At 45.8% G+C, this 16655-nt stretch overlaps 1 protein-coding gene across 1 annotated transcript in view; it reads right to left on the bottom strand.

The window, feature by feature from the left end:
- The window catches only part of DNAI1 (dynein axonemal intermediate chain 1), a 162026-nt gene that overhangs the window by 133913 nt on the left and 11458 nt on the right, over positions 1–16655 (bottom strand). The window contains exons 3-5 of the mRNA XM_081316338.1: positions 11987–12085; positions 9258–9338; positions 7263–7386 (exon numbers count right to left, since the gene is read on the bottom strand). Of these exons, the coding sequence (XP_081172464.1) occupies positions 7263–7386; positions 9258–9338; positions 11987–12085 (304 nt within the window). The remainder of the gene's footprint in view (positions 1–7262; positions 7387–9257; positions 9339–11986; positions 12086–16655) is intronic.

Here is a 16655-nt window from a genome sequence, read left to right as displayed (position 1 = left end):
GCTAAACAAAGGCTAGCTCCTACCTTTTAGCCTCCAGACCCCTGATCATCTTTACAACCCTTTTCTACAGGAAGCCCTCGGCTTACCACGATTCATTTAGTGACCATTCAAAGTTACATGACCGGAAAAAGTGACTGATGACCAGGTATCACCCTTGCGACCGTTGCAACAGCCCCATCGTCACGTGATCGAAATTCAGCCGCTTGGCCACTGGCTCAGGTTTATGAAAGTCACGGTGTCCCAGGGTCACGTGATCCGCCTTTCGCGACCTTCTGACCAGCAAGGTCAATATGGAAGTCAGACTCACTTAACGACCAGGTTACCCACTTGACGGCTGCAGGGATTCCCTTGCCACAACTGTGGCAAGGTAGGTCGTAAAATGGGGCTAAACTCACTTAACGAATGTCTCACTTAACGGCAGAAATTTCGGGCTCAGTTGTGGCTGTAAACGGAGGACTATCTGTACATTTTTCTAGGGCCTCAAGCGTCCTTTTTTTTCTATCCGGGTGCAATTATCATCCTTGCTTCCTGATAACTTATCTGCAAGATAAATCCCGAACATAAATCATTTGTCCATAAGCTGGCCTGCCCTCTACTTACGAAGGCTAGCCTTGACTCGAGAGTTATTGACGAGACGGTTTACCAAAAGCCTTTCCTAAATACCCAACCAAAAAAAAGTATGAAAGATCATCCGATCCACCTGATTGCTGGTGCCCTCAAAGGCCTTTGAAATATCGTCTTTGAGAAGCCAGGTTGTTTCTCCTTCAGCAAGGTTGATCTTTCATTATGTCTCAGATTTTTTTCCCCCCTGACATATAGTAATCCTTTTCCTCAATTTACTCAGGATTTTTTTTTTACAAAAGCCGTGCTATAGGGGGCTATTTTCCACTCCTCTGATAGGACTAAGGGCTTGCGTTGACGTATTTGCTTGTGAGATCCTTGGTGCTTTCTGAATGTAGTGGTTTTCTTGCGGATGTTTCGTTCCTCAACTAGGGAACATCGGTGCTAGAAAAGATTGGGAATTACAGAGAAGAGGAGGAGGAGGAGGAGGAGGAAGAGGAGGAGGAGGAGGAGGAGGAGGAAGAGGAGGAGGAAGAAGAAGAAGAAGGAGGAGGAGGAGGAGGAGGAGGAGGAGGAGGAGGACGAGGGGAGAAGATGATTGTGGTAGTTCTCTTGCAAACGTTTCGTGACCCAACTAAGTATTTATATATTTATATTTATATTTATATTTATTTGATTTATATACCACCCTTCTCCCGAAGGACTCAGGGCGGTGTACAGGGCAACAACCCTTCTCCCGAAGGACTCAGGGCGGTGTACAGGGCAACAAATATCAAAAATACAAGATACAAAAGTTAAAAAAAATTAAATAGTTGTGCCCGATGCAATAAATTAGTTAAAATCAATGTAAAACCCCCAAACCCATCAGACCAGGCCGGCTTGTTCAAATAAATAAGTTTTTAGATCACGTCGGAAGGAGCGAAGGTCGGGAGCCATCCGGAGCTCAACCGGTAAGCGGTTCCACAGGTCTGGCGCGCCCACAGAGAAGGCCCTCCCCCTGGGGGTCACCAGTCGACATTCTCTGACCGGTGGCACCCTGAGGAGGCCCTCTCTGTGGAAGCGCACTGGGCGGAGGGAAGTTGATGCCGGCAGCAGGTGCTCCCGTAGGTAATCCGGACCCATGCCAATAACCCACTCAGAGCTAGAAGGAAGTGGAGTTTGCTCTGTTTATATACTAGTAGTGACTTGCCTTGGCAGTGTGGGTGTGATTGTTCTTCGGGGTTCTTTGAATAGGTTGTTGTTTGCTTCTAGCACTGATGATGTTACCTAGTTGGGTAACGAAACAACTACTGTGTTTCCCCCAAAACAAGACCGGGTTTTATATTTCTTTTTGGTGCAAAAGGGGCGCTCCAAAGACCCCGCCAGCCGTGACTCCAGCCGCCAGCCCTGGTATAACTCTCCCATGACTGGGTGGGCAGAGCCGCGAAGGGAACCGAAGAAAGCCCCTCCAGTGGCAGACGTGGCTGCTGTGCAGGGGCGGCAGAGGCCTTTCACCATCACTCCCCCCCCCGGCTCCGAAAGGCGGAGGGGGACCGGGGAAGGGGACCAAGCCTCCCCCACCCATGGCAGTCTGGCTTGGGAGGGGAGTGAAAAGGAAGAGGCGGTCGGGCAGCCTAGTCCTAGAACGGGCGGGGGAAGGTCGCTGAGCAAGGAGTGACCTGGCTGCAGGGGCCCTAAGGTGCCCGGGTGTGGGTCACGTGGGGCAGCTCCACACACACACACCACCTGCCTTGCCTCACTTTATGGCGATGGCACCAGCGTGCTGCGTGGCCTCCTACCCCATTGCGGCATCGAGCAACCAGACAGTGGGAGGGAGTGGACGGGCTCTTAACTAGGCTTATTTTGGGGGGGTAGGGCTTATATTAGGCTCACTCTAAAAAGTCATCCTAGGAGTTATTTTCTGGGTGGGCCTTATTTTCGGGGAAACATGATACAATAAAGCAGCCAAGTTCAGAGTCCTCCTCCTCTTCCTCCTCCTCCTCCTCCTCGTCCTTCCCTTCCCTGCAAACCCCACTCTGTTCTAGCACCGATGAAGGTCAAGATCACGTGAAAGGTTAATACCGCTTTAGAATGCCTTGGGAAGGCCACCCTTGGAGTCCTGCGTCCCGTTTTGGTCACCACCATGTAAAAAAGATGTTGAGACTCTGGAAAGAGCGCAGAGAAGAGCAACAAAGATGATCAGGGGACTGGAGGCTAAAACATAGAAGGAACGGTTGCTGGAATTGGGTACCGTATGTCTAGTTTAATGAAGAGAAGGACGAGGGGGGACATAATAGCAGCGTTCCAGTATCTCAGGGGCTGCCACAAAGAAGAGGGAGTCAAGCTATTTTCCAAAGCACCTGAAGGCAGGACAAGAAGCAACGGATGGAAACTAGTCAAGGAGAGAAGCAACCTAGAACTAAGGAGAAACTTCCTGACAGTTAGAACAACTAACCAGTGGAACAACCTGCCTCCAGAAGTGGTGAATGCTCCAACACTGGAAGTTTTTAAGAAGAGACTGGACAGCCATTTGTCTGAAATGGTATAGGGTTTCCTGCCTGAGCAGGGGGTTGGACTAGATGACCTCCAAGGTCCCTTCCATCTTTATTATTATTGTTGTTGTTGTTGTTGTTGTTAGCTAGTTTGGTCATGAAACATTTGCAAAGAAAACCACCTAGCTCAAAGGGCATTAAGGACCCCCACATTTCAGCTCCGAGCTACAAATAATGTCTTCCGACGTACATATTTGCTTGTTAGAAGTTCAGTTTGAAGGATTCTGAAACAGCTCCTGTCTGCTTCCAGTGCTTAGTTGCCAGTCAGAACAAGAACCTTCAGATCTCTGTCTCAGCACCTAAGACTTCCTTTTTGAAGATGTTCTTTCAGCCACAGAAATTGGCACTTCTTACTCTTCTGATAAGTCCAATAGAGACCGAAGGATGTTCTCCTACATCTTTTGCGGAATAGACCAATCGAACAAGTGCTCCACAAGTATCTTCTCTTGTTTCTTTCATCCCTTGGCCCGAGTAGCCCTCACCTTTCCCCTTCCCCTTTGCGGGTGTTTTGAAAAGGATGATTTCCCCTCACTCAAAATATTCTCAACGTTCACGTCAAGTGTTAATACTGCTTTATACTGCCTTGGTAAGACCCCAGGTGAAATATTACATCCAGTTTTGGTTGCCACGATGTAAAAAAGATGTTGGGACTTTGTAAAGCGTGCAGAGAACAGCAACAAAGATGATTAGGGGGCTGGAGGTTAAAACATATCGAGAATAGTTGCAGGAATTGGGCACGTCTAGTTTAACCAAAAGAAGGACATGGGGGGACAGGATAGCAGTGTTCCAATATTTGAGGGGCTGCCACAGAGAGCCCCAAAGAATTGAGGCCTTTGAACTATGGTGCTGGAGAAGACTCCTGCGAGTCCCTTGGACTGCAAGGCGATCATACCAGTCAGTCCTAGAGGAGATCAACCCTGACTGCTCTTTAGAAGGCCAGATCCTGAAGTTGAAACTCAAATACTTTGGCCACCTAATGAGAAGGAAGGACTCACTGGAGAAGAGCCTAATGCTGGGAAAGGTTGAGGGCAAGAGAAGAAGGGGACGACAGAGAATGAGGTGGCTGGATGGAGTCCCTGAAGCGGTAGGCGTGAGCTTAAATGGACTCCAGAAGATGGTAGAGGACAGGAAGGCCTGGAGAAACGTTGTCCATGGGGTCGCGATGGGTCAGATACAACTTCACAGCTAACAACAACACAGAGAGGAGGGGGTCGACCTATTCTCCAAAGCACCTGAGGGCCAGATAAGAAGCAACGGGTGGAAACTAGCCAAAGAGAGAAACAACCTAGAGCAAAAGAAAAATTCCCAGACAGTGAAAACAATTAATCGGTGGAACAGTTCTGCGTGCTTCATCACCGGAGGCTTTCAAAAAGAGATTGGGCAACCATTTGCCTGAAAGGTTGTAAGGTTTCCTGCCTGAGCAGGGGGTTGGACTAGAAGACCACCGAGGTCCCTTCCAGCTCTGTTATTCTGCTCCTTTCTCACAGATTCTCTTAGTCACTGGCTGTTTTTCATTCTTGCCTTCTGGCTGGCGCCAGCTTTCCTGCTAAATCATCTCTTCTGGAAAAGTCTCCCTTTTCCCATCCGCGCCTTTGGCAGTGTTCCTCGATTTCTTAGACCTGAGCGTGAGTCGTCGCATCCTGAGACTCTACGGTACGCATTGTGACCTGGAGGAATCCGAACGTGTGCCGGAAAAGCACTTTGTCCTCTTGACTTTTCCATTCGGCCGGCCTTATACCAATTCCTTTGTGTCAAAGACATTTCCTGTTTCTCCCTGGTAGTGACTGCTCTGTGGAACAGCGTCTGCCCGGAGCATTGTTTCTCAACCTTGGCAGCTTGAAGAGGGGTGGACTTCAACTCCCAGAATTCCCCAGCCAGGCTAAGGTTAAGAAACAGTGCTCTGGAGACCGAAGGCATTCAAGGTTGGCTGTTTCCCTGGGCGCTTGGGGCAGGTGGGGAGACACACTTGGTTGTTATTGATGTGGTGTTGTGTTTTTTTTGCTAAGTGGTGTTATTTTATTTATTTATTTATCTATTTATTTATTTATTTATTTATTTATTATTTATTATTGGGACTTATATGCCGCCCTATCTCCCGAAGGACTCAGGGCGGCTAACAACAATAAAATACAATAATACAGAAGTTAAAAGAAAATTAAATTAATGGCCCCTGTAGAATAAATTAAAATTAAAATAAGTTAAAAATTAAAAACATAATTAAAATCCCTGTCAGTCCAGGTCAGCCTGATGGGAAAGAAGTGTTTTGAGGCCGCGGCGAAAGGACCGAAGATCTGGGGCCATCCGAAGCTCAGCTGTTTATGTTTATCCTTGGAGGCCAGGGTTATATAGAACTGTTTCCCTGTGTTTAAATCCTTGTACGCCACTCAAGAGTCACCTCTGCACCTATACAAAGGTCGTCCTTGACTTACATCAGTTCATTTAGTGACTGTTCAAAGTTACGACGGCACTGAAAAAAATGGACATCTTTCACACTTACGGCGGTTGCAGCATCCCCGTGGTCACAGGATCAAAATTCAGAGGAACTGACTCACATTTATGACGATGGCGGTGTCCCCGAGGTCAGGTGATCCCCTTTTGCGACCTTCTGACAAGCAAGGCCAATGGGGAAGCCGGATTCACTTAACAGCCACGTTGACCAACTTAACAACGGCAGCGATTCCCCTTAACCACGGTGGCGAGGAAGGTCGTAAAGTGGGGCAAGACTGAATTAACAATTGTCTCGCTGGGCAACAGAAATTCTGAGCTAAATTGAGAATGATCTGTAAAGCATATAAATACACACACACACACACACACACACACACACACATCACACACATGAGGGTCATATGGGGCAGGGCCTCTGTATTTTAACCCTTGCAAGCCACTCAGAGTCACTTGTGCGAGTTGGGCAGCTATATAAATTATAAACATTTAGAATACACACACACACACACAAATATTTCTAAACAGTAGCACGGAGGTCCCTCCTTCCAAGTCAGTTTAAGAACACAATGGCTGTTTTCACACTTAGCCTGATTATTAAATTAACCCATTTCCTCAGCTCGTGCAATGCGCAGCATCGTAAATCCATCACGTTGGTTGGAAGTTAGACAGCACATAAAAGGGTCACCCCAAAAAGCAAAAGCAAGGTTAAAATGTTCCAAATTTGTGGCTATGAAAGAAGGCTTTCATCGCTGGCTGCTGGTGTCTCCTCTGCCGTAATGACCCAAAACCTATGATTCCATCTTGAGGGGGGAAAGCAACGGATTCTTCTGTGTAGCAATAGCACTCATATACCGCTTCATAGCGCTTTGCAGCCCCTCTCTGAGCACTTTACAGAATCGGCATATGGCCCCTAACAATCTGGATCCTCATTTTACCCACCTCGGAGGGACGGAAGGCTGAGTCAACCTTGAGCCGGTCAGGATCGAACTGTTGGCAGTCAGCAGAATTAGCCTGCAATACTGCATTCTAACCGCTGCGCCACCACTGCTCCTGTACGCCTAAAGCTCAACATCACTTTCATAATCAAAACTCCTCCCACAGCCCAAGAAAGGAGATACTGTATAGCATTGATGATGTTATCTAGCTGGGTAATGAAACGTCTGCAGAAAAAACAGCCAAGGTTAGAGAGCACCAAGGTCTCCTCCTCCTCCTCCTCCTCCTCCTTCTCACAAACCCCACTCCCTTCTAGCACTGATGATGTTACTTAGTTTGGTAATGAAATGTCTGCAAGAAAATAACCAAGCTTAGAGAGTACCAAGGTTGTCGTTTCCTCCTCCTCCTCCTTCCCACAAACTCCACTCCCTTTTAGCACTGACGATGTCATCTAGTTGGTTAATTAAACGTCTGCAAGAAAATAACCACGCTTAAAGAGTACCAAGGTTGTCGTCTCCTCCTCCTTCCCACAAACCCCACTCCCTTCTAGCACTGAAGATGTCATCTAGTTGGGTCATGAAATGTCTGCAAGAAAATAACCAAGCTCAGAGAGCACCAAGGACCCCAAGTATATATATTAAGGTCCATCTGTATGGCTCATCCCCATTGTTTTCCTCCCCCACCTCCAAACGTTTGCCACTCCGATCTACGGCATACGAACACAGGCCTGGCTTTTCTGAAATGCAGAATAAATATTGCTGAGCCTGACTTGCTTAGGACAAAACCTACCAGACGAGCTGGCTCTTATGCCCTGTCTGCGACCCTCATCCGAATCTTTGAAGATCAGGTTCCCACAAAGAGAGAAGTGTACCGCCATCTGCTCCACCACTGAGGTTTGCTTGTAGGCTCTTTCCTTTGGAGAAAGGAAAAGAGAAGAACGGTTGCACTCCGGCTCTTGTTTAACCTTCCCAACATCGGCTGCTTTGGCTTAAGCAGACACGGGAAGAGACTTTCAGACAGATCTCTCCAAACAGCAGTTGTAGAGTTGTCCTGTGCCTGGTTGCTTAACTAGTATCTTTTGTATTTTCTTCTCCCTCCCCCCCGCCCCCGAAATTCAACCCTTGTAGAAAGAAGAGATAGCTTGGCCAAGCTATCTCTTTTTAAACTGCTTTTCTTTACATGCATGTTGTTCTTCCCTGCAAGCTAGCTCACCATTGCAACCTTGATTAGTTAATTAGCACCCGGGACTAGCTTGTGCTGCTATCTGAAACTGGCATGATCCTAATCAATTTGATCCCAAAGCCTTCCTTTTGTATCCTAAGCCGCTGGGAAGAGAAGCCAAGACATTTCTTTCAATGTGAATTCTCCACTGTGTGCTTGGTTACTCTCTTGTAATCCCTTTCTCTCCAACGAATGTAAATACAAATATTGATTTCCCTTTGTTAGTTATCCTAGAAGCAAAGTGAGGATTCCAAAGAATGGGAAAGTAAGGAAAAGGAGTATAAGATTTGCGCTTTTTTCCCCAGCTTCCTTGTGAATCAAATTTCAGAAAATGAACTTTCCCCTTTGTCAGGGCTCAACTGACTGATTGAGGCCGTGATCTCCTGAAGTTATAAGTATTTAGGGGCAATTTCTTAATAAATCTTTTGTAAGCTTTATTAGAGTTCTAGCAACTCTCTTGGTGTTCTCCTTCTTTGATAGCCAAAGAATTCTTGCAAATTCTACATTAAGTATCAAAAGGCAGATGAATGGAAACAAGAGTCCTGTTTCTCATTGAATGCTAGAACAATGCTATTACTTGGGTTTTAAGGGGTGTGTGTGTGTGTGTGTGTGTGTGTGTGTGTGTGTGTGTGTATGTGTCTAGAAGACCTCATCACTGCCAGGCTGCTGCTGCTGGCTCACTGCCACTGGCTCACCAAGGGACAAACACACACACACACACACACACACACACACACACACACACACACACGTACGCACGCACGCACGGACTCTGCCTCTTCCCCCATTGCTAACGAGAAAGGGTCAGAGATAAACTAAGGAGGGAAGAGGAGGAGGAAGAGAACGACTGTGCGGTTTTTGATGCTCTGTGATATTGCAGATGTTTCATGACCCAACTGGGTAACATCATCAGCACTAGAAAGGAGTGAGGTTTGTTCTTTTTCTATTATTGCCCTATCAATATTGGTGGGAGTGTGGATTTTTTTTTCTTGCTGATTCCTTGATTAGGGTATTGGTTTCTGCCTGATTGTTTGTCTAGAGTTAATCCCTGCTTATCTGCCCAGGGCGAGTCAACCCCGGGCCAAATCACTTTGGGCGAGTCACTCAGGGCAAGCTGGCGCTGGCAAGCTGGCAGTGACAATCCAGCTGCAGCAAGTCGGCTAGGATGAGCGGGCAGGGGCAACCCACTGGAGGAGATCCAGGGGTGGCAAACCGGTGGCGGTGAGCAGGTCATGGCGACCCAGCAACAGTGAGTTAACCCATTCCACCCTCATAAGGTAGGGCCAGCAATTTTGTTTCTTTTGTCGTTTTCTCTCCCCAGGAGATCCAGGAAGGACAGAAAACTGTTCAAATAACCTCAGGGATACCCCTTCCTTCTGCAAGAATGGTCAGTGGCCAGAAATAGTGGTGATTTTCAAAGCGTGCCCCTTTAAAAGATTTTCCCCAGAAACAAAAGCCCATCATGTAGTCCCGTTTTACATTAATTGGTTCGGCCCTGCCCTACTTTAGAGAATCAATGGTCCGCATTGCAAAATGGAGGTCAGCGGAGGGAGAAACACTTACTTTAAAACTGTATCTGACAATATTCTGCGGAGCATGTGGGTTGTTGGCTGTCAGGATGCGGGTTATTTCCTCTTTCAGTTCCTGCCGCAGAAAAGAGCTGTCTTGTACAGAATTCCACACAACGAGTAACAATGCATAAACAGAACATGTCAAAGAAATGCGTAGGGCATTTTTTTTATAGTGAGCTTGTGTAGGAATTACAGATTTTTTTTCAAAATGATGTATTTGAAACGTTAAACAACAGTTGCCCTGAGTTTCTGTATTCGCTGAAAATCTGAACTGTAAGTCAATACAAGTAGTCCTCAAAGTAATTGGAGAATGTGATTTATGACTGTTCATTAGAGGAGGGAATTGTGCTTTGATGCTATGTGCTCCGGGGAGGGGAATTCAGATTTTGGCTTAATGTCATGGTTCCAACAGATGAAACTCTTCAAAGAACTTCGAGGCATTGTTTACCTTAAAGAATCTTTATTCGAGGAACATAGCATCGGCACGTACATGGTCGAAGCCCAAATCTGAATTCCCCTCCCCTGAACACACAGTCTCAAAGCACAATTCCCTCCTCTAATTAACAGTCACAAATCACATTCTCCAATTAGTTTGAAACGCAGGCTTTCCCTCCAGTTCTGCAACCCGCCATTTCTTATCATCTCTTATTTCAATAACCTTGGTTCTCACACTAGTTACAGTATTGTTATGTCTAGCTAAACTCCCATGCACATTCCTCCTCCTCCCCTCCCAGTATCATCTAATTCTAACTCTTAATTCTTTTTTTTTTATTGAAAAGTTTTAAAATACAGTTTTCCCTTAAGAAACCCCCCTTCCCCCTCCCTGCTCCCCCCCTACCTCCCCCCAACCTCCCTCCCTCCCCCCCTCCCTCCACCCTCCCCCACCCCCCCCCCGACTTCCCAGAGCTAAATACAAGGTATATACATATAAAAAGGCAACCATAAACAACCATATACTAACAACTATAAGTTCTAAAATCCATCACTCTCTAGCTTATATAGGATAAGACACACCTTAACAATATTAAATATATATAAAAAACTAGAATAACAAAAAAAGAAAAAAAAAACGAAAGAAGACTTATTCGAATGCTACATAAAACTTCTTAACCCTATACTTGTTCTGGATAAACTCAATCCATTTTCTCCATTCCATAATATAGCGTTCTTGCGAATGATCTTTCAAATAAGCCGAAATCTTCGCCATCTCTGCCAGGTCGGAAACCTTTAAAGTCCACTCTTCTATGGTCGGCAGTTCCTCTTTCTTCCAATATTGGCCTATCAAAAGTCTTGCCGCCGTAATTAAGTTCAACATCAGCTTGGTGTCCACAACTGTAGCGTCTGCAATTATTCCCAACAAAAAAAGTTGCGGACAAAACTTTATCCTCTGTTTAAAAATCTTCTGCATATTCCACCAGACTTTTATCCAAAAAGCCTTAACCTTCTTACATGTCCACCATATGTGGAAATTCTAACTCTTAATTCTAAGAGTAAAACATAAGAAGGAAAATGGCTGTATCTTCATATGTTGTCAAAGCAAGAACATCCGATGTCAGCAGCGTTGACACCTCGACTCGCGACCATAATAGAGCCAACAGTTTTGGTCATAAGTTGCGATGGCCATAAAGCAGATCATCGAACGACCGCTCCAGCTTTTACAACCCTGTTTTGCAGCACAGGTAGTCCTCAACTTACAACGGTCCATTTACGACTGTTCAAAGTTACCACAGCATCAAACAAAGTGACTTATGACCGTTTTTCACACTTAAAACCATTCCGGCATCCCCACGGTCACGTGATCAAAATCCAGACACTTGGCAACTGGCTCCTATTTATGACGGTCACACCATCCCAGGGTCACGTGGTCCTCCTTCTGACAAGCAAAGTTAATGGAGGAAGCCAGATTCACTTAACAACCGGGTTAGCGACTTCACTGCAGCGATTCGCTTACCAACTGTGGTTGAGAATTGTCGTAAAATGGGGCAAAACTCACAATAACCATCTTGCTTAGCAATGCAAACGTTGAGCTCAGTTGCGGTCGGAAGTCAAGGACTACCTTTAATGCTTAGAAATCAGCAGATTTGGCATCCCAGCTCATTTACTCTTCGGCCCTCGAGGATGTTCACCAGGTGAGGCCGAAGTGATCAAATCGGCAGTGGCAATAATGTAACTGTGAAGCTCCACCTGTTATTTATGTGGATCGCATGAACAACCCAGGCAAAAAAAAAACCCTCAGCAAAGTTTCAGTCACAAAGCCATCCCAGCCGCCGCCTTCACTTTTTTGAACACACTTTGTGGACCTTCCTGTCCCCTCCATTTCAAACAATGCAATGGTACTTCAGTACTCAACATTAATTGGTTCTGGGAGGTGCGATGAGTATCAAAAATGATGAATGTCAAACAGATTTTTCCCATAAGGAGTAATATAGTGAGCCACAAGGCAGCCAACCCTGACAAGTTCAGAATCAGTGGCCTTCTAGTCCAACCCCCTCTCAGACAGGAGACCCTAGGCCAGAGCTTTTCAAACTTGGCCCTTTTATGACTTGTGGACTTCAACTCCCAGAATTCCTCAGCCAGGCATGCCTGGCTGAGGAATTCTGGGAGTTGAAGTCCACAAGTCATAAAAGGGCCAAGTTTGAAGAGCCCTGCCCTATGCCATTTCTCTTCCCCTCGCCCTTATTCGTTGTGTTGGTACTCAGTCTCTAACCCAAGTTTACTTACTGCATCTGTCAGGTCAAGCTGGTCTGGGGGCTTGATTAATGTCTTGGCCTGGGACCATTCGTCAGCGCCCTCACCCACTTCGACACCCGCCTCTTCATCCTAGAACAAGTACCAGACAGCCGGTTAGCACCAGACACGGAGGACCATCAACGCGCCAGGAAGCCCATGAGTGTCTTCAGCCATTCCAATCTGCTTCTGGATTGACTGCCTGGAAATAGACTGAAATACTTTGGGATTTTTGTATTTTGAGGGGTCCTTGGTGCTCTCTGAGCTTGGGTGTTTTCTTGCAGATGCTCCATGGCCCCAAATAGATAGCCTCATCTTCACTAGACTGAGGTTAGTTGGGTCACAAAATGTCTGCAAGAAAACAACCAAGCTCAGAGAGCACTAAGAACCCCTAAGGCTATACAAATTCTCTGCCCTCCTCCTCCTCCTCCTCCTCCTCCTCCTCCTCCTCCTCCTCCTCTTACAGATATTTCATGACCCGACTGATGATGTTCCCTAGTTGGCTCATAAAATGTCTGCAAGGAAACAACCAAGTTCAGAGAGCACCAAGGACTCCACAGTTCTCCTCCTCCTCCTCCTCCTCCTCCTCCTCCTCCCTTCTAGCTCTGATGATGTTATCAAATTGGGTAATGAAAACAACCAAGCTCAGAGAGCGCTAAGAACCCTGAGCAATAAAAATTCTCCCCTCCCTCTCCTCCTCTTCTAGCAGTGATGATATTATCTAATTGGGTAATGAAAACAACCAAGCTCAGAAAGCACCAAGGACCCTGAGCGATAAAAATTCTCCTTTTTTGTGTGTGTATTTTTGTCGTACAAAAATACTGCTTAGCAAAGAAGACCATTGCCACTACTCTCTATTCCAACCAGATCTGGAAACCATCCTGATCATTCAGGTTGTGAGCTGTTAGTACATCCGGCTTTTTAAATGTATTTTGGAGGAAGCATTTAATATCCAGCTTAAATTACAGAAATTTCATGAGAACGCTTTGTAAGGGAAAAAGCCGTGTGCCTGGTGGCAGAGGCAAGAAGGCATGCTCTGTGGCAGGGTGGCATAGATGTTCAAACACAATAATTGATGGATATCTACAATTAAGATGACATTCATAAAAGAGAGTCTATGCACCTGAGGGGCGAACTGTGGAGTTCAACTTCTGAAGTCTGTAAGACAATGTTAGATGATTTTTTTAAAAAAAAAATAGATTACATTCTTGAGTCACCTTGTGGTAATTTTGTTGCTGCCGTTGTTTTTCTCTGCCTTCAAATAAATCTACAGGTGACTGCAAAGATAAGTTTCGCCCATTTTCGTGACAAGATTTCTGAGCAGTGATTTGCCGTTGCCTCCTTCTTAGAGCTGAGAGGGAGGGACTGGCTCGAAGTCAGCTAGCTATAAGGCCTATATCATGACTAGAATTCACTGTCTCCTGGTGATTGGCCCAAAGTCACCCAGCCAGCTTTCACGCCTAAGGCAGGGCTAGAATTCACTGTCTCCTAGTGATTGGCCCAAAGTCACCCAGCCGGCTTTCACGCCTAAGGTAGGGCTAGAATTCACTGATTCCTAGTGATTGGCCCAAAGTCACCCAGCCGGCTTTCACGCCTAAGGTAGGGCTAGAATTCACTGTCTCCTGGTGATTGGCCCAAAGTCACCCAGCCAGCTTTCACGCCTAAGGTAGGGCTAGAATTCACTGTCTCCTGGTGATTGGCCCAAAGTCACCCAGCCGGCTTTCATGCCTAAGGTAGGGCTAGAATTCACTGTCTCCTGGTGATTGGCCCAAAGTCACCCAGCCGGCTTTCATGCCTAAGGTAGGGCTAGAATTCACTGTCTCCTGGTGATTGGCCCAAAGTCACCCAGCCGGCTTTCATGCCTAAGGTAGGGCTAGAATTCACTGTCTCCTGGTGATTGGCCCAAAGTCCCCCAGTTAGCTTTCATGCCCACAGCAGGACTAGAATTCATCATCGCCTGCTGACTGGACAAAGTCACCTAAATCAGCTTTCATGCTTAAGGCAGGACTAAAATTCACTGTTTCCTGGTTTCTAACCTAGTGCCTCTGCCATTGCACCAAACAGACCAGTTGTCTTGTATTACCATTATCTGAAACGTTGAAGTAAACAGCACAAAAAGGTGTGGCCAGACACATTTCAGAGAAAAGGCCAACAATCTGGGAGATAAACAGTGGCCACCACCTGAACCCCAGAAAACAGCAAGTCAGGTTATCTAAGCTACAACCATTCCTTTGGGATTTATTTTTTTAAAAAAATGTGTATATTTCTTTTATTTATTCAATTTATTGCCATCATATTTTTCCTTCATTCAATCATCCTGATTTTGAAGAATGACATTTTGAGTTCCCCTGATTGGATTCTCTTCCCACCTCTTAAATTAATCATAATTCTGGGGCCTTCCCAAAGGCTGCACGATATATTTCAAAATGTCACTCTTGGCAAGACTGTATTTAAACATCTTTAAAGACAGAAGTTGGAATTGTGGGACGGAAAGGGAGATTTAGCGCAGTTTGATGGAAAGGCAATCAAGGAAAAATGGTGTCTGTCTTCTCCTAACAGACACAATAAGCTTTTATGTCCGTGAAACGGCAGTTGTGAGCTGGCCAGGATGAAATGAAAATTATGGCCTGTAAATCTTGACCTTGTTACACAGTTATGATGGTAGAAGCCATGATGCATGTAATATCATTTGCCCCCTACCCAGTCCCTGCAATTGCCATCATTTCTCATCTGTGTTTCAGGCACTCTCAGCATTTCCTAAACAAACTGGCAATTACCAGTGAGTTTTTGAACCTCAAGATTGAACTGTGAGGTCCTTGGTGCTCTCTGAGCTTAGTGGCTTTTCTGCAGACGTTTCATTGCCCAACTAGGTCACATCATCAGGGCTAGTGAATGTGGGGCTTGTGGAGAGGAGGAGGATTGTGGGGCCTTTCGTGGTCTCTGAGCTTTGGGGTTTTCTTGCAGACATTTCATTACCCAACTAGGGAACATCATCAATGCTAGAAGGGAGTGGGTTTTGTAGAGAGGAGGAGGAGGAGGAGGAGGAGGAGGAGGACCATGCAATCCTAAATGCTGTCTGAGCTTGGCTTTTTCATTACCCAACTAGATAACAATATCAGTGCTACTGTTCAATACATCAGCAGTCATGATGTTACCTAGTTGGGTAATGAAATGTCTACAGGAAAACAACCCAGCTCAGAGAGCATCAAGGATCCACAAAGTGGCAGTTCTTACCCTCCAGCCTTGCATGCTGCCATTTCTTGCCATAGTTGAAGCTTATTTTCACCGAACCATGTTTTCATGACAAATCATTTTCTTAGGAATTAGAATGCTGCCATCTATAATGTCAACTTGCCAAGGAAAGCCTTTTCCTTAATAAAAATTTTTTTCTACTGCTACTACTATGCAGTCCCTGTTATTCTATGAGCCTGGATGTTGTCTTGCAGATGTTTCATTGCCGAACTAGACAACATATAGAAACCATAGAATCCTCGGGCTAGAAGGGACCTTGAAGGCCTTCTAGTTCAACCCCTGCTTGAGCAGGAGTCCTTATACCAGGGGTAGGCAACCTCGGCTCTTTTATGACTCATGGACTTCAACTCCCAGAATTCCTGAGCCAGCATGGCTCAGCTTGGAAACCTCTCCCTTTCTCCTCAGCATGGCTGGCTCAGGAATTCTGGGAGTTGGAGTCCATGAGTCATAAAAGAGCCGAGGTTGCCTACCCCTGCCTTATACCATCCCAAACAGTTTTCCAATCTCTTCTTGAAGGGCCAGCTGTTCTAGAGTTAGCTACTTTTTATCCCTTCACTTGCAAATCCCAATAATCCGAGTACAGTTGGAAGGGACCTTGGAGGTCTTCTAGTCCAACACCCTGCTCAAGCAGGAGACTCTGTACCATTTCAGACAAAATTCAGACTATCCAGGGGTAGGCAACCTTGGCTTTTTTATGACTCGTGGACTTCAACTCCCAGAATTCCTGAGCGAGAATGGCTCAGCTTGGAAACTTCTCCCTTTCCCCTCAGCATGGCTGGCTCAGGAATTCTGGGAGTTGAAGTCCACGAGTCATAAAAGAGCCAAGGTTGCCTATCCCTGGACTATACTATCCCTGGCCTCCATACTTGGTGCTTCTCTATATATTTTTCACTTCAGATATTTTGCCCAAATTTCAGATCAGGTGTCTTATTCAAGCCTGGGGACTTAAAGCAAAAAATAGTTAAATTCAAGCTATAAAAGTTAATGAACAGGAACAGCGAGCCATCACAAATAGCCATTCAGCGCCGATATAGATTTGAACACAATCACGACTGCAGGAAAAGTACTGGCCTCCATTGCATTTAAAGTTTGTAGATGTTTGTCATCACTCGAGTTGCTGAATGCTGAATCTTTTTCATCCTGGACTTAGCCTAACACAAACTCTCTTCATGAAAAATACCGTTCCTGGCAACCCTCTATTGTACTGAATGCCACGCTTAGAGTACTGTGTCCAGTTTTCTTCACCACATAACAAAAAAGATATTGAGACTTTGGAAAAAGGGCAGAGAAGAGCAACTAAGATGATTAAAGGCCTGGAAACTAAAACATGCTAAGAAGGGTTGCAAGAATTGGGTATGGCTAGTTTAATGAAAAGAAGCACCGAGGGGACATGATAGCAGTGTTCCAATAC

This window comes from Vipera berus (genome assembly GCF_964194415.1).
Source record: "Vipera berus genome assembly, chromosome: 2".
In the NCBI taxonomy this organism is placed as follows: Eukaryota; Metazoa; Chordata; class Lepidosauria; order Squamata; family Viperidae; genus Vipera; species Vipera berus.
This window is presented reverse-complemented; position numbering and strand designations above follow the sequence as displayed.